Source organism: Leopardus geoffroyi, chromosome A2 (genome assembly GCF_018350155.1).
Source record: "Leopardus geoffroyi isolate Oge1 chromosome A2, O.geoffroyi_Oge1_pat1.0, whole genome shotgun sequence".
NCBI classification, from domain to species: Eukaryota; Metazoa; Chordata; class Mammalia; order Carnivora; family Felidae; genus Leopardus; species Leopardus geoffroyi.
In genome coordinates, this window is record NC_059331.1 from 56664942 (window position 1) to 56682910 (window position 17969).

The 17969-nt window shown below is 57.9% G+C and overlaps 1 protein-coding gene across 8 annotated transcripts in view; it reads left to right on the plus strand.

The window, feature by feature from the left end:
• IQSEC1 (IQ motif and Sec7 domain ArfGEF 1) overlaps positions 1-17969 on the plus strand; it is a 470459-nt gene that overhangs the window by 343366 nt on the left and 109124 nt on the right. The window contains exon 1 of one of the 8 annotated variants that reach the window (XM_045493963.1): positions 2354-2921. The exons of 6 other annotated variants lie outside the window; for them this stretch is intronic. In XM_045493963.1, the coding sequence (XP_045349919.1) occupies positions 2854-2921 (68 nt within the window). In that variant the 5' untranslated portion in view covers positions 2354-2853. Of the gene's footprint in view, positions 1-2353; positions 2922-8916; positions 9037-17969 lie in introns of those variants that run through there. One more of the 8 variants, XM_045493968.1, reaches the window with a different exon arrangement.

A 17969-nucleotide genomic window follows, 5' to 3' on the forward strand; every position in this document is an offset into this window, starting at 1 on the left:
GGGAAAGCCGCACCCATCCTTTCCCGGTGCCTTAGTTTCCCCATCTGTAAAGTGGGGGCGAGAAGCCCGAGGGCGATGCTGTTGGAGAGGTGGACACAGGTGGATGCAGCCAAGGGGAAGAACACGGAAGTGAGGCCTGGGCCCTCCAGGCGCTTTGGTGGCAGAGGTGTGTTCCAGGACACGGGGACTTGGAAGGGGCCCCCCACAAGGGCCTCGGCCTCCTGTCTGAAAATGACACCTCTCTCTGAGATCACCTCCAGGGCCCAAAGTGCCACTTTGCCCGTCTCCGGGTGGAGAGGTACCTGCCATGACTGGTGTCCCGCACAGAGCAGGCATGGGAGGTGCACGTGACAAATACTCCTCCCCTCTGAGTGATGAGTGGCTCTGGTGCTAAGCCCAGGCCTGGCAGGGGGGCGGTGGGGGGGGTAGGAGGTCGGCCCCAGACAGAGCCTGAGGCCATAGGGCCCAAGAGACATGGGAACCCAGAGCCTGGGGGGCATGGGGCAGAAAGTGAGAAGGGTCAGGTTTGCCAGGCATGTGACAGGCCATGGGTGGAATCCTGGGGGACCAGGTGAGAGGCAACGGGCTGGTAGGGAGGCTGAGACAAGGGTTCCGGAAGATGCCTCCGGAAGAGAAGGGGGTCTCTGCCATCGCCTATCATACCTCTTCACCCTGTGGGGATAAGGGGCCAGCCGGGGCCATAAGGGGAGTGAGTGAGGGGACAGACGGAAGGGAGAAGAGAGGACAGACGGGCGGATGATTGGAAAGGAAGAGGTTGAGGGCTGGGGGGATGCACATGGATGTCTGAGTGGGTGAGTGAGTCCGTGGATGGTGTGAATATAGTGGTGGCTGGTGGAGATATGTAAACAGGCTGCCTCTACCCACAGTAGATGTTGACAAAACTTTCACCAGCAGCACAGACCAGACAAACTCTTGAATGGAAGTCTTACGCTGTGTGGCTCACGGAAGTGAGGCTCTGCCCCAGGGAGAATTTCCTTAGGTCAGCAGAGGCTCATGATGCAATGGCAGCCTTGAGAGGTAATGAGCTTCCCATCACTCGGGGTGTTCAAACCGAGGCTGGGCAGCCAGTTCCCCAGGGTGCCGTGGAGGAGCTCCTAAGGCAGGCACTGGGCTGCTGCGGTAGCTTCTGGCAACGAGGAAAGAGAATTGGGGTTCCTGAGCTCCCCCAGGGAGGCCACAACCTTTGTAGAAGCCAGTCTTGCTTTCGGATAGAAAGTTCTTTCCGGGCTTGGGGGACAGACAAGCGTGCAGCTGCTGGTCTTCGCTGTGGGAATCAGGCTGGAATCCGAGACATCCTGCCCAGGCCAGGGCAGGGGGCCCGGGGACAGAGCAAGGCTTCGACCTGGAGCCCCAGGCTCAGGCCCACCTCTGAGCCTCAGTTTCCTTCTAGGTGGAATGGGGGCGCTGGTGGCCACTGGACGTGATGACACTGGCTGCTACGCCTGATGCCCAGGGCCTTGCAGGGTGCTGAGATCTGGACCCACCTGACCCTGGGGGACTTCCTGGGGGCTGTGGGTGGATAGAAGTAGGTTCTGTGAATGCAGACCTTGAGCTGTGAGTCATTGTCCCTGGGGGCTCTGCCTGGGAAACCCCAGCTGCCTGCCCTGGGCTGGGCCTAGGAACAGCTGGTAGGGGGTGGAGAGCAGGGGCGGGGGCTCCAGCTGGGACCCCGGTCTGGAAATGCCCCAGACCCAGCTCGGGCCCAGGCCCCACGGCCACTCAGAGGGGCCGAAGCCCTCCAGCCCACCCCCACCCCCCCCCCACTCCCACCCAGAAGAGCTGGCGTGCGCTCGCTGCTCCCAGAGCCAGACCGCCAGGGCACAGATCCCACATTCACCGCTTCTTAGGGCTGTGACCTGGGGTTAGTGACTTCCCCCATCTGTGCCTCAGTTGCCTCACATGGGAAATGGAACTGATGATAAAATCATAAGGCCGTTGGGACAACTGGACGTGTTGGTTCTGGACCCATGGAGAGCTGACACCACTGCCCAGGGCTCCCTGAGCCCGAGGTGGTCAGGGAGGAATGAAGATCACAGGGGCCAGCCACACACAGCATCATCCGTCACACGGCGAGGAAGTGGTCTGGCCAAGCCTGGGAACTTTGTCTCTCCCAGCAGACGGAGACCCTCATGGGCCAGCTACTCTCCCAGGAAGCAGCCCTGACTTCGTCCTTCCTTTGTCTCCCGTGCACCCCGAGCTCCCCGCCAGGAGCCAAGCAGGCAGAACAGCCCCTTTCCCCTTCCTGGCTGGCTCCTGGCCCCTGCTTGGGGTGGGCCAGGCTGCGGGGCGGGTGTTGGGTTTAAGCCTCTGGGGAGATGGGGGAGGATGTGGGCCCGCCCTCGCCTCCCCGCCCACCTCCCTCCCTCTCAGGCTCAGCCTCTGCCGTCCCAGGCCAGCCTCTGGACACAGGACCAGCACTCTCCCTCACCGGGCAGACGCCCCTCACCCGTCCCGCCCCGAGTGACTCACTGCTCCCCTGGCCCACAGCCACCGCTGTCTCCTGGCAGGAGGCAGGCGCAAGGTTGTGCAGAAGCCACGGGGTCTGGTGCGAGAGGGCTGCTCAGCCAGGAGGGTCTGGAGCAGCCGGACAGGCCAGCTCGCAGAGGCTGGCCTGGGGACAGCAAGGCTGGTGGCTGCGACTTACAGTGGCCAGTGGGAGCCGGCGCCTCCCCCCTCTCCTGGCTTTTAGGCCTTGTCTTTCTTCTTCCCACCATGAAGAAGGAAGTGACCTGAGAGCCAGCAAAGACAGCCAGCCCCTGGCCGGGAGGAGACCAGGGTTGGAGGGCTGTGGCTGTGGGTCCGTCAGCCGCCGGCTCTCCCAACTAGCCAGGCATGAAGGGCGGTGGCAGTGCCGTGTGGAGCCTTATGTGGAAATACTGCATCTCCGTGAGGACCCTCAGGTACCAGGGGACGTGTGTCTGGACGCAGCTGTGCCTGGCCATCGCCTGGCGGGAGGGGAGGCCTGGGCACCAGGCCGGCCGGTTTGCATTGACTCTGCGAGGTCCAGGACAGCTCCAGCCTGGGGGGGAGCAGGGATGGAGGGCAGGAAAGGTCATGCCTGGTGCCCTCCGGAGAAACTCAGAGTCTCTAGCGGGGAGGGAGGGAGGACAGTGGAACACTGGTTAGGGAGTGTGCGGGCATCTGGCCGGGACCCGGAGTGCGAGGATGCCAGGGGCAGGTAGTGTGTCTGGCAGGTAGTGTGTCTGTCCCAAGTGAGCACGGAAACGGGCGTGTGTTACGTAACACACCGGCACTGAGCACAGCCGGTGACCTTGGCCCTGTCCCCTAGCCTCTCAGAGCCTGCTCCCCATCAGTGAAATGGGGGCTCACGCTAGTCCCTTCAGATAACGATTTCGTGTGACTGTCAATGGCAGTCACCGAGTGGCGGAGAATTCGGCCCCGACTCCGGCACCGCGGCACCGCGCTGACCAAGTTCATACCTGGCTTTGGCGTTAGCGCCGGCGTGAAGGGGCCTCATCTCTGTGGCCACGGCTTCCCACCTGCAGGTCCTTACAGGATTAGCATGAGGATTAAATGAGATGGTGTGCAAAGAACAGGGCCAGGCGCACCGCCAGCATGGGGTAAACATTAGGTGTGATTACCGCTGCTGTCGTTCGGTACCACCACCCCCCCCCCCCCTCAGCCAGATGGATGGGGAGGAGTGCCTGGAACAGAGCCCCTGTGCTTGTCAGCGGAGATGGGGTGGGGGAGGGGACGCGAGGCTCTTTGCCCCCCGGGGAGGGTGCACGTCTCTGGGTTGACTCCCGCCTCTGCACCTGCTGGAGGGGTCCAGACCAGGGAGCGGGAAGCTGGATCCCGTGTGATCTCAGGCAAGGCTGGGGCTCGGCTGTAAAGGGGGATTAGGTGGGGCCAGGATTTTTATGGGCGGGGCTTAGAGGCAGCTGCTTGGAAGGGCTGGAAAGAAGATATCTATTTAGATACTAGCTAAGGGCATATTTGTTACTTCAAGGGGAGGTTTTACAAAGGGGAAGGGATCGGAAGATGCTCCCTCTTTCCTCCCGCCCTCATCACCTGGTATGTAAACTATATTAACTCTCCTTTCCTTCCTTCCTTCTTTCCTCTCCAAAATATTTGTGATCACTTATAGGACATACCTACAATAAATAAAATAAAATATCCGGAAGAGGGTAAGCACAATATAGAATAGAATGCCGTGACCTATGGGAAAAAAATAGAACGGAACAGAGATAAACAGGGTCCTGAGGTCATTCTGTTGAGCTAAACATTACTGAGCTTCCTGGCAGCCAAAGAGAAAGGGGAAACCTAGCCCCTCATCCCACACTCACTGTGATAAGACATCATCATTACAATGGCCATAGTTGCCTTTGCTGCTGAGTGAGAGTGTCTGGGACCTTGGGCCTTTGGCCTGAACAGGTGAGGGAAGGTGAGAGACATTGCAGAGATAGGCCTGGGGCCTGGTTTTAGGAGAACGGGGCAGACAGAGAGGGCGGAGGCATTCTCTTGGATGGGGATGTGGCTGACTATGGGAGTAGAGAGAGGAGAGCTCACCCCAGGGGTGAGTCAGCGGCCACCTGTCCCTCCTTAGACCCTGGGATAGGCCTCCTTGGGTGGGGACCTTGGAGGTCAGGCCAGGCAGGGGGTGAGTCCCCGGGCTCTGGCAAGAGCACTGTGTGCCTTTCCCTACAACCTCAGCTGGATTTCCCTGTGTCTCATTCTCTCCTGTGGTTTCCGGGGACTGGCAGTATGGAAACCTCGAGGGCTGTTTACAGGATGCAGGGGGCCCAGCACTGGGAGGCCCAGCCGTGCTCTGCCAGGGGCTCTCCCGCGCTCAGGAGGAGTTGCGCAGCCTCACAGAGCCCGGTAGACCAGCCTCTCCGTGCCTCAGTTGCCACACGTACAGCACAGGGGTAAAGGCACAGGGGCTAACTACCAGTCAGGGCTGTGGGGTAGAGCCTCGCGTGGCTCGTGTAAGTCCTCCAAGAGTGTTTTTTGGCCTGGTGGCCCGACAGCATCGCAGGGCTGGAAGGCAGCTCTGGGTGGGTGCAGACATCGTAATTGGCACCGGGTTGGCCCCCAAACCCACACTTAGCACCTGTAAGTACAGGGCACCTCCATGGTTAGCTGGGGAGGACGGCCCTTAGGGGGCTCCGGGAGACTTGCTCTGCTCTCCAGAACCCCCCACCCCATTTTGTTAGGAGGCCCCCGAGAGGGTGGAGGCTGCTCCCCGAGTCAGACAAACAGACAGACGGACAGAGCAGGCCCTCGGCGGGATCCCAGCCCCCTCAGCTGCCAGGGAAGACCTGAGTCAGCAGGTCTGCGGCCTGAGGCGGGGCTGGCGGCAGCCACAGTGACAAATTGGAGGGTTGCGATCGGACAGTACATAGTTTTCCACTTGCGTCTTCAGATTCCCCTCCGCCTGGGTCTGTCGCCCCTGGCCCGGACCCGCTCACATCTGGAAAAGCAAGAGGTGCGTGCGGGGAGCGGGCTGCTGGCCGGCCAGCCCTGGCCCCTTGCCCAGGGGTTCAGCGGCTGCAGCCCAGAAGCTGGGGACGGGGTCTCTGGGACTTCAGCCCCAGGCCTCCGAGAGAGGACACCACACCTAGGAGCCGGGCACACCGGGGCCCAGAGCACAACGGTAGGTTGTATGAGATACATTTTGGGGCGAGTTGCTAGACCCCCTCTGGGCCCGTTTCCTTGGGCAGCGGGTAATGAGAGGAGAACGGTGCCAGCTAGGTGCTCCTTGGGAAACTCACAGATGGGTTCTGTTGGCCCAGCGCCCGGCGGAGCGTCTCCCTGTGATGCCCGCTCCCTTCTTCCCTCTCAGCCTCAGTGTTGAAGAGGCGGAGTGATGGAGTAGGGAGGACACGGGCTTGGCAGTCAGGCCTCCCTGGGTTCGAAACCCGGCACAGTCGCTTTCTGTTGTGTAAGTGACTTTTAGGGCTGTTCTGGGATGAAAGGAGTCGGGCCTGTAGGCCTGCCGGGGAAGGGTCGGTGCTGCGTGGTGGCCCTGTCTCTGAGCACCCACCTCCAGGGCCCTGTCTGTCGGAAGCCTTAGTCTGTGGTATTGGTAATCCTCAGCCTCCGGGGCCAGGCTGGAAAATCACTTTTGCATCTGGTGTTATTTTGGGAACGAGAGATCGTTTTGTGCCTTGAGGGCCCATGGGACATTTGAGCTGCCTGGTGGGCAGAGGCAGCCCGCTTGGGGTGCCGGTGGGGGGTGGGGCGGGCAGGGGGCTCTGCTGAGCAAGCCCCGCCCCCACCCCTCCCCCACTGTGGTGTGTCTGAGGAGGAGGGCCTGGGAGCAGCTGGCAGCGGGTCTCTGGAAGCTTCCAGGGCGCTTCCCTGACAATTAGCCATCTGATGCCCCTCCGCGGGAGGCCCTGTGTGCACACACCTCCTGGGACACAGAGCTCACCGCCTCCCAGCCTGGACCATGCCTGGGCAGCTCTGATACAAGGAAATACTTTCCCACTTGGAGCTGACACCCCTCTTCCAGTGATGCACCCCCCCACACCCACCCACACACACCTACACACACCGGGAGGGCGCGGCCCTACTCTCAGGGCCCCCAACCCATCCGCTTTGCCGTCCCGGGAGAGCCTGCAGTGGCCAGGATTCCCTGAGGCTGCGGATGGGGTCTCCAGTCCCCTCCCCACCTCCTTCCCCTTCTGGACAGGCCCAGACGATCCCTGTCCCTCCCTGAGCAGAGTCCGGGGCTGAGTATGGGTCGGGGCAGGAGCTCCTGGGCAGGACTGCCACCTCCCTAAGCACACATGGATCCTTCTGGCAGCTGCTTTACCCTTTCATACATGGGACTTACTGCCTCAGCCCTGTCCTCCCCCCGCCTCCGCCCCTCCCCATCCCCCCCTTCCAGTCTTTGTGTGGGGTTGAACACCTACTCTGTCCCTGGCATTGTGTCGGATGCTCATGTACAGCCTTCCATCCAGCCAGCTAAGGTCTACCCGTGAAGGCCACTATCCCACTGGACAGAGGAGGAACCTGGGGCTCCAGAGCCTCAAGTTACTGATCCCCATGCTGGGTCACTTGGTGAGGGCTGCACATGTCCTCTGAGCCGGGCAGGGAGATTGGGCATCTCGCTGGCAAAAGGCTTCGTTCGGCCAGCAAGTAAATATTTGCTGGGCCCCTGCTCTGCATCAGGCCCATGCCAGAGCCCTGGGAATATGGCAAGGAGTAAGGCGGCGGCCCAGGCCTCATGGAGCCGAACATTCGGGGCGGGGGTTGAGGGGAGTGGACAGAAACAGTAAACAGAGCAAAAGAATGAAGGTGCCTTCGGCCAGGGATTAAAGGAAAAGGATAAAACCGGGAAGGCTTATCGAGTGAGGGGAGCAGAGAGGGCACGTGACCTGGGTGGTGAGGAAAGGCCTGTCCCAGCTGCGCACTGGCTGATGAGCAGACAAATGAAATGGGGTCTGTCCACACGACGGAGTGCCATGCAGCGGCGAAGAGAAATTAAGTGGTGCCCTGTGTCACAGCACAGAGCAGCCCTTGGAAACGTTATGCTAAGAGAGAAGCCGGAGCCACAAAAGACCACTGAGTGTGTGGACGTCCACAGTAGACAAGCCCACAGGGACAGGAAGTAGAGCAGTGATTGCCAGGGGCGGGGGGTGGGGCGCAGGCTGGCTGGGTGGGTAGGGGACAAGGACTGCTTAATGCAGACAGGGGTTCTCTTGGGGGATGATGAAAATGTTCTAATCTTAGGTTGCGGTGATGTGTCAGGCTCCGAATATCCTGAAATCATTGTATACTTTAAGTGGGTGGATTTTATAGAATATGAATTGTATCTCAATAAAAAGAAAGAAGTTGAAAAGACCTGTCTGCGGGGGTGGCATGGAGTCGAGAGGGGCAGGAAGGAGGAAGCTTCTGAAGACCTGGGAAGAGCATTCCAGGTAGAGGGAACAGCAGGTGCAAAGGCCCTGAGACGGGAGCATGCCCGGTGTATTTGAAGAACACAGAGGAGGCCCAGCAGGGGCCCAGGAGGGAAGGGATGTGCAGTCCCCAAGTCTGTCAGTGCCAGATCCCTTTGAGGACTTGAGAGTTCACTGGGGGGGGGGGGGGGGGGGGGGCGGGGAGAGACAGGGCAGGGTTTAAAGCAGGACGACATGGTGTTCTTTCTGTTTTCCAACAATCACTGGGGCTGCTATAAGGAAATGAGACTGTGGAGAGGGTGGGGTGGGGGCTTGGGGAACGGGACACCAATGAGGAGGCAGCGGCTGCTGTCTAGAAGAGAGACGATGATTGATACCCAAAGGAGACAGACTGGCAGACAATGGCAGTGGGAATTCAGATGGGAACAGATTACTCCCTGATGGGGGTGAGGAGGCTTCCTGGAAGGAGGGGCCTGGACAGGGCCTCCAAGAGTGGGGGTGGGTGGGCCAGGCAGAGGGCCAGTGGTGATAGGGCTCTCCAGGGGGCACCACAGTGTGAGAGTGGGGCGCTGAGTACCAGGAGGACATAAGGAGATGAGGTTGAACATCCCACCCCTGCCACCCCAGTCCCAGGTGGCCGGAGCTACTTTCAGAATAAGTAGGGCAGCGTCTCTCCAGGGCCACCTGTCACACACCTTTGTCCTGCTCGCTCAGGCCGGTCCTCAGTGAGAATGTTAGTGCCCCCGTGGCCAGAGACCCAGGCGGGACAGGCACTCCCAACAAAGCAGCCTTGCCAGAAACTCAGGTGGCCCTGAAACACGATCGGCCACACGAGACTGGCCAGGGAGGGAGCTGTATTATTTATTGGCCAGAGCTTCTGGGGCCTCCCTGCTGAAGGCGTGTGGACTGGCCAGACCTTGAAGAGACCACTGGGCAGTGTCTGGGGCCCAGTCGGAGGTGGGCGGGGGCCCCAGGGTGCCCAGCACCCTCTCCCCAGGGCGTGGTTTCCTTCATGCCGGCTGAGCAGGGAGGAAGTCAGACGTCAGGCTCTGCAGTGGGGAGGGCCCAGAGCTCGTCCCCAGGGGCCGTGGAGGCAGGCAGGGTGCCGGGGCTCCAGGAAGACCTCCACCCTCTCCCCTGTGACACTGTGAGTACCAACCATCTAGCTTGGGGGAGGGAGAGGGACTCAGCCACCTGAGAAACCTGCGGGGGGTGGGAGGGCTGCTGATGGCCAGGGCAGAGGGTCCCTGGGGCTCTCATCAGGGTTTGTGATGTTTCTTAGAACCGTTTTCTGTGACCTCTTCTCACTGCCTGGATGGCACAAAGGCCTACCCTGGGCCCAGGGAGCCCCAGGTGTTTCCCCAGAGCTGCCTCGAAGGGCAGCTTCAGCTGCAAGAGGGAGGTTCTCTCACTCCCCTGGGCATTAGACCAGCCCCAGGTCCTGGGGAGGGCAGAAGGTCTAGGGTCCCTCAGCCCACCCAGGCTGGTTGGTCCTAGGCCTAGGCGCTCATAACCACCCTGAGGAGGAGCCACACCCATTTTACAGCTGAGCATACTGAGGCCCACAGAGGTTGCACAGTTGCTGAGGGCTCCTGGAGGGTAGTTGGTGCAGTTTCCTTCCCCCACTGCTACCCCCTCACCCCACAAGGCATACACTTTGAGCGAAAGGAGGCACGGGGCAGAGGGAGGAGAAGCTTCTTTCCAAAATGATCCAGAGAGAAATCTTGAGGATCTGTAGATTCCCCGGGACCAGGAGGAACCTTGGGGACAGCCCACGTGGATGGGCAGCTCTGGACACACTGAATGAGAAAGATTCAGTGAGCCTCTTTGGTACTGTCCCTCGGGAAATCCCCTGTGGCAAGATGGGGAGCCCTGGGGCCACCTGCCCCGCAGGGAGATTCCCCACTGAGCTCTGCTTCCCCATCTAACCTCGCTACAACCCTGGAAAGGAGAATGACTATCACGTTTGGGTTATGTGGAAACTTAGGCACAGAGCTGTTGGGACATCTGTGCAATGTCCCGCAGCAGGTGTAAGTTGGGGAGCCGGGGCTTGAACCCAGAGTGACTCTATGCCCTTCAGTGCATCATACAGTCTCTCTCTGGGGTACAGGGGCAGGGGTGAATGATCCCATGACTATCCCATCACTGGGCCTCGGTTTTTCCACCTGTAGTGGGGTTGGACTCCAGTGCTAAGCAGGGAGCTGTCTGCCCCTGCTGGCCTCCAAGAGCTGGGGCTGGGCTCAAGGTAGGCTTGGCTGCAGAAGTTAGAACCCCCAGGGTGGCTCTCTGATCCCAGGTCGACAAAGCCTTCCTCTGATGCATCAGCAGAGCTCTCTATGACCCCAGTGAGCCAGAGGGCCGTGGGGGGACCCCGGGTGGTCAGGCAGCTCAGGGCCCAGGGCTCCGGCCTCCAGTTCAGCGGTCTCCAGCAGCTACCTGCCCCTGTTGGCCTCCGGGGTGCAAACTGGGGAGCCCAGCCAGGCAGGTGCCAGCACCTCTCCTGGGGGAAGGCCTCTTCCAGTCCTGAGGGAAGGGCAGATAGAATGTCACCAGGGGCCAGGACTGCCGGGCTCTGTGGCAGCCACCTCTTCTGGGCCACTGAGGATCTCAGACAAGCAACTTTCTTTCCCTGTGAATGGCCACGGCGAGTCAGGAGCCTTGAGGGAGGCATCTGGGGGGCTCAGTGGGTTAAGTGTCTGACTCTTGATTTCGGCTCAGGTCACGATGTCATGGCTTTGTGGGCCCGAGCCCCACATCAGGCTCTGTGCTGACAGCACGGAGCCTGCTTGGGATTCTCTCTCTTTCTCTCTCTCTCTCTCTCTCTCTCTCTGCCCCTCCCCTGCTCAAGCTCTCTCTCTCTGTCTCTCTCCCAAAATAAATAAACAAACTTAAAAAAAAAAAAATAGAGAGCAGGCGGTGGGTGGAGAGGGCGGCGGGCGCCTGGGGCTCTAAGCAGAGACATGGTGAGCAGGGCCGAGCTTTGCTGTGTGCCTAGGGGGAGTCTGGGCTTTGAGGAGAGACGTGGGGCTTCCAGAGATGCTCCTTCCCCTGACACTTCTGGAAGTCCCCAGACCAAGTCCCACTTATGACATGACCCTCTTCAGCTCAGCTTTGCTTAAGGTCTTTCACACCTAACGGTCACATCGGACTTCTGACCCTCCAAGTCAGCTGCTGCCGTGTAGGTGTTAGAGTCCCTGGTTTGGGTCCCAGCTCTGCAGGCCTGCCCGTGTGAGTCTGGGCAAGTCACAGGCCTCGCCTGAGCCTCCAGCTGTTGGAGCGTGAAAGATTGTTTCATGGCACCAAGTAAACTCAGGTTGGTGGGCCCTCTCCTCCTGGCCCCTCGCCCCCGTCGTACCTTGAAGAGCCTGTATCCTTGGAGGCACGAGGGTTTTCCTTAGGCCTTTTCCTTGGGGACTGGATTCGTGTGGGACACAGGGTCCAAGAAGCCAACTGGGGCCCTCCCATCCCCCCCGGGGCCTGCCAGTCTCCTCCCGTCTGAAGCCCGCTCCCCTGGGCTCAGAGTCAGCAGAGACTGAGCAGGGCCCCCACCCCCATCATCAGACAGCCAAAACAGTCTGGCCTTCAGAACCCCTGCCCCGATGTGGAATTATTGCCCAAATGGGAGGACTGGCCAGGCGTGGGCAGGGTATGGGTGCAGCTCCACGTGGGCCCCCGAGCTGGGGCCTGCTGAGCACAGCATCTGTAGGCAGACGGTTGAGAGCAGGTCCCTTATGGGCCAGTGTGAGGCACCCCTGGGCCTTCTCCCTGAGTCTGTGAGGGAGGGGTTGTGAGCCCCACTTGAGGGATGAGCAAACCAGTGCCCAGAAAGCTATATGAGTGTGACTTCTGGGGGAAAGGAAAGAGGAGTCCGGCCAGGCAGAGTGGGGTGTCCAAGCTGTACCCAGCTTACAGAGAGCATCCAGGCACTTGTCAGGCTGCTGAAGTAGGTTGAGAGCCTTGACCTTGGTGTGAGTCTCAACCCTGCTACTCTCTTAGCTACTTGACCTGGGGTGTGTCAGGTTAGCCTCAGTCTGTCACTGAGGACCCTTGTCGTTGCAGGTAACAGAAAAGCCAAATCAAACAGGCTTAAGCATAAAAGGGCTTCATTGGTTCATGGAACTGACAAGCCTAGGGTGTGTCTCGCTTCAGGAATGGCTGGATCCAAGAGTTCACTTTATGTAATGGGTTTGGATGTCTCAGCTCTCACCTCTGCCTTCCTCCCTGCTGGCTCCATTTTGAAGCAGGGCTGCTCTGTGTGGGTTCCCCAGCTCTGTGCTTGGCATGTAGGGAATTCTCCCCAATCCAGCAACAGGCCAGCTTCAGGGGCCAGGCTGCAACCAGCAACACATGGTCTCTGTCTTGGGGATGTTGATAGTGCCCTGGGGGATATGGGACAAGAAAAGAGGAAGTTACCATGCAGGGTGATCAGAGCCTAGCCGGGTGTGAGCTCCAGAGCCAATGGGAGACCAGAGGAGTAATGTCAGTTTCACATCAGGATGGGTTCCCCAAAGTCTTCCTAGAAGAGATGACAGCCGAACTAGATTTTGAAAGCAGAGGAGGAGTTGGCTTGGGGAACAAGAAGTGAGGGGGCAGGGGCTCTGGGGTTCAGTGTGGTGTTCGGGCTGCTTCAGGACCCGCACACAGTGGGGTTGGCCAGGCCGTGGAGTTCCCAGTGGGGATTAGAGGTCAGCACAGGTGGTGGGGGTGGGGCCAACTGGGCCTGTATATACAGGTGAAAGGTGGCTCTGGCTTTAAGGCAATGAGGATGGGAAAGAATGAGCACGTACTGAGCACCTACTGTGTGCCTGTGACTTTCCATATGTTGCCTCGTTCCGGCTACACGACAGCCCCTGGAGGTTTCTCGTCCCCCCTGTGCAGAGAGGGAAGCAGGTGCCAGGACAGACGGCCTATCGGAGTTAATCAGACCTATTTCCCCCCGCAAACTTAGAACTTTGCACTTAGCAACTGGCCAGGCTCGGTGGCCTCTGATCTGCCATTAAGAGGCTACTGGGATGCCACCTATGGTAGGGACATATGGGGAAGTCACCTTGTTCAAAACAGTTACATGTTGAAACACCTTCCCAGCAGACTAACCACTAAGACTCCCATCACACAAGCAGGGTGTTTGCCGGAAGCGAGCACAGTAAATCTGAAACCCGATGTCTGCAGGAGAGGGGGCACATCATAGCCTGTGGCCAGGTGTGAGCTGTGAAGCCTGAGACCCCCAGGCTGAAGTAGGTGTGGAGAGCCACAGCTCATGAGCGACCAGGGGAAACCAGCCTGAGTCTGAGCTTTAAGCTGCAAAGTTTTAGACCACCTCTCAGCTGCCCCCTCACAGTGCGTTCACCTGTAGCTGAGATAAGCCAGGGAGAGGAACGTGGGGTGGGAGGAGGAAGACAGAGGGCCAGATCCCAGCCCCCCCCCTTTGGTTGCTATAACCCCTGTAAGCCTCAGTCTCCTCATCTGTAAAGTGAGGGCATGCCATACGCAATGACATAGAAATAGCTCAATAAATGTCAAGGATGATTATCCCCAAGAAAAAGAAACACTCTCGGTTTGATTATGACATTTTTTAAAAATTGCCATTTTTGCAGCCACAGACTTGAGTCAAATGGGAAACTGTTTGCTTCAGACTCTAGACCCCCCCCAAGGGCAAGCACATGGTCGTTCAGCCTTGTGTCTGCTGGTCAGGCTTGAGGTTCAGGAAATGTACTCGGTGAGTTAAACCCAAATTTGGAACCTGTCCAATCGTAATTGATCCAAGGTTTTCATTTCTTAAAGGAGTTGGTAAGACAAAGTTTTTTGAACAGGGAAGAGAGAACGCTAGTGAACTGTACCCGGGTGATATACAGAGAGCGGAAGGAGGCCAGAGGCAGATGCCACTGACATTTCAGAGTGGTAGAAGGATACTGGGAGAAGGTCTCTGGGAGAGTTGTCACCTGAGCCAGGTCTGGAGCGTGAATGAGAATTGGCCAAATGGAGAGTGGGAGAGAATTTGTAGGATGAGTCTACCACGGTGTGTTGGGGAACAGCCATCAGTCTTGGATGGTGTGGAACCTAGGAAGGTTGAAGACCAGAGTTGAGGGCCCAAAAAGGAGGCAGACGGGGCCCAGAGTCCAGAGTAGGCCTCTGGAGTTTTTAAGCAGGGAGGTTGTATTAACCAGCACCCTTTTGGTCACAAGTGACAAAAACAAATGAACAACCAGATAACAAAAACAGATGGGTCTCGAGCCAAAAGCTGAATTCATTGCCTTCTGTTTCTGAAACAGGGAGGGCTTCAGGTACAGTTTGATTCGGGGGCCCAAGCTGGTGTCTCTGTTTTCATCTCTCCTGACTTCACTTCAGGGAGCCTCTCTGCCTGTGATTGCCCCAGCAGCCCCAGGTTTACAACCGTCTTGCAGCTAATAACGCTGTGTAGAAACAGTTCCATCAGAGCTCCCAGAACAGATTCTCAGTGGTCTAGCTGGGGTCACATGCCGATCCCCGAACCAGGTGCTTTGGTTAGGGGGTGAAATATTCTAGAGTTAGAGATGGCGTCAGCTGACAAAAACTAGATGGACTAAGAGTGGAGGAGGGAAGACTCCCCAGAGAAAACTGGGGTGCCTTACCTGAAGTGAGAGTGGAGGCTGGGAAGGCAAAAACATCCCGCATCCACCACTGTGACCTGAGAAGACCTGCCAGGTCTTCTGTTTGCACTCTGGGCTAGGTGACCTGATGTGCGTCATCCCTTCATGTCAGCCCCATGTGGCAGGGTTTCTTATGATCCCTATTTTGCAGATGAGAAGACGGAGGCTGAGGGAGATAAAGTCACTTGCCCAGGGTCATAGCAAACGGCCTCCTACCCTAAATCTGCTGGACCCCAAAGCTGGGATTCTTAACCATCTGTTTCACTGCCTTTGGAGCTTTCCGATCTGAGTTTGGAGAAGATACCTTGGGAGCCTGGATGGAGGACAGACTGGCAAGGGAAACACCAGAGGCAAAGGCTGGGGCAGGAGGCTGGTGCCGCACAGGCAGAGGGGAGAGGAAGGGACCCTGGGAGATAGAGGTACGGTTTGTCTCAGTGTACTGTCAGCCTAGCTTTCATTGTTGTTTTCTTTAAATTTTTTTTAATGTTTTATTTATTCTCAAGAGAGAGAGAGACAGAGACAGAGCACGAGCGAGGGAGGGGCAGAGAGAGAGGGAGACACAGAATCGGAAGCAGGCTCCAGGCTCTGAGCCATCAGCACAGAGCCCGATGCGGGGCTCCAACGCGGGAGCCGCGAGATCATGACCTGAGCTGAAGTCGGATACTTAACCGACTGAGCCACCCAGGCACCCCTCGTTGTTGTTTTCTTATGTAGATAAATTTATCTAATCAGCAATATACACATTTGTATGTACACACATACACATACATACACACAGCCGCACTTTGTATATACACACACGTGTGTGTGTGTATACATACATATGGGCACACACATTCATAAGCATCCTAATTATTTTGCCTACTGGTTTCTATTTCGGGCAATCTTAGCAGGGGGATGCAAGGTGTGAGGCCCCTGGGCCTGGAGGCTGGACTTATGCTCAGGCTATGGGCACAGGGGCATTTCCTGGGGAATTTCCGGAGGAAGTGGTCAAAGGTCAGTAACCACCCACCTGGCTCAGGGCCAGCTTGGGGGGCAGGGCAGGATGGGGAAACAGCCACTCCTCAGTTCCCTTTTCAGCTGTAAGGCTCCCCAGGCAAGAGTCAGGCCTCCCCGATGATATCATACATGCCAGAAGTCATTCTGCCCACACCCTCATTGCACAAAGGGAAAACTGAGGCAGTTGGGGCACCGCACGCCTTAACTTTGTTCTCACCACGTGAGGAAGCCCGGTAGCCTGAGTACCCACCGTAGGGTATATGGGCTGCTGCTGTGCTGTGTGGCCTAGAGTAAGTCACAGAGCTGCTCTGGGCCTCAGTTTTATATCTGCAAAATGGACCTATAATTACCTCCCAGAGTGGACCATGGAAAAGCACCTGGGCCAGTGCCTGGCAGGTGTCAGTAAATGTTGGCTGTTACATTTTCTTCCTTTGTGTGGCGAACTCATAGAAGGGATGAATGGCTATGGGTCCTAGGAAAGAAAGCTTTCTTGTGTATAAGCTGCGTGGCCTTGGGCAAGTCACTTAACTTCTCTGGACCTCAGTTGCCTTATCTAGAAAATGGCTTGCTAATCACCACCTCAGAGGTTACGGGGAGGACTAACAACGCCAGCCTATGGGATGGCCCCTTTTTCTCATATGTCTCCTTCCCACTGGGCAGCTGGGCATCCGCCTGCCCCCCACGGCTCCTCTTCCTGCCCTGGGAGTGGGCCAAGTGAGTTATTGTATTCATGAATCATTCAGCTAATATCTGCTGAGCACCTACTGTGTGCCAGGCACTGCTCAAAGCAATGAGAAAGTCAGACCAAGATCCCCTCCCCCTCAAGCCGCAAACAACTAAACAGGATACTTTCAGACTTTGCAAGGAGGAAAATAAATGGGTTGATGTGGGGGGAATGGCCTGGTGGAGACTACTTTATGGGTGGTCGGCAAGAGCCTCTCTGCAGAGGGCACCAGAGTAGAGGAGAGAAAGGGGATGGGCCCAGTGGCAGGGGGGGAGGAGCAGGGGCACAGCCCGCAGGGAATTCAGGCTCAAAGGAGAGAGGGGTTGGGGGCTTCTAGCACCCTCGGAGAGGGAGTCCGGGTGGGCCGGACCTTGCTTCCCCCAGGTGTGAGAGCCTGAGGGTCGCCGTTGGGGGATAGTCCACCTCATTTGTTAAGCATTTGCTGGAAGCTGGGCCCACCTGTGAAGGCTGATGGGGGGACGACAGGGGAGGGAGGACCTATCCAGAGCCTGGTGGTCGCAAGCCACCTCTCTTGCTTGGCCTCGGAGCCCCAGACTGAGGGTGGCAGGTGGCAGGTGGCAGGGGGACCCCAGGGGGAGGCCTCTGGGTTCAGCCCCAAACTCCAGAAACCTGTAAGAACCACACAAGTAACCACATTTCACCTTTAAGTACTGACACCGCCCCAGCTTGGACTGCTAGTGCGTGTGCCCGAGGCGGGCCGTTGCCCCTCCCTGGGCTCTGGCCTCTTCTGGAGACACAGGAACACAAATAATAATGTCAGATGTTGCTCGTGGAGCATCTGTGTGTGCGGGGCGCTGATGGGCCCTTTGTTGTCTTCTGGTGTCTTGTATTATCACAGTGAGCTTTTCGGCACTTGGTGGGGGGGGTGGTGTCTGTTGGACACGACTGACACCTGATATGGAAAGACTTTGTAGCTGGATTCTGGGATGTGTAGGAAACACAGGCCCCTTGTGTCCAAAACCAAACAAGTAAACCTGGTGCCGAAACCCTGAAGACGTTTGTCCCTAAAACGTCCTGCACCAGTGTGGGTCCCGTCGTTGCTGGCTCGGTCCTAGGCATCAAAGGCCGACGCTGGCCATGGCACAATGAAATCTTCCGACTAACGTGGAGACTCGACTACCCACTACCCCAAAGGGGGTCTGTTTTTATGCACCGCTTGTAACAGCCCCACTTTGTGGATGAAGAAACTGAGAGTGAAGTTAAGTCCCTTGGCCGGGTTCCTTCAGTAATGTCAGAGGTGGGATCTGAACCCGGGCTGGGACCCAGAGCTAGCCACGAACTCCATGACCTGCACCCTGCTCTGGGTCAGATGTGCTCATGGAGGGACTGGCACCTTCCTGGCCCACAGGAAAGGGCTGGATGAATCTCTAGAAATGTGTGTCACCGCTCTCTCTGGTGGCTTCCCAGGAGGTACAGCATAGAAAGTCTATAAGGGTCTGGAGGGTCTATAAGAAGCCATTCTCCCATAGGCCAGGGGATTCTGTGAGCTTGGCTGGGCAGGGGTGTCAAGGTGGGTCCCAAGGCAAGGTTAACACGCTGTGGGGCGCCTGCCCAAGGGTGATGGGGTAAGAGGTGGGGCCCCAGAAACAGCCAGAGATGTCTGGGCTCGACTTCAAACAGTCAGGAAGCACATAACAAGCCACGTTTCATCTGCAAGCACAGATGCCCCAGATAAGTAGGCCACAACGAGCACCTCAAGGCTGCGTCACG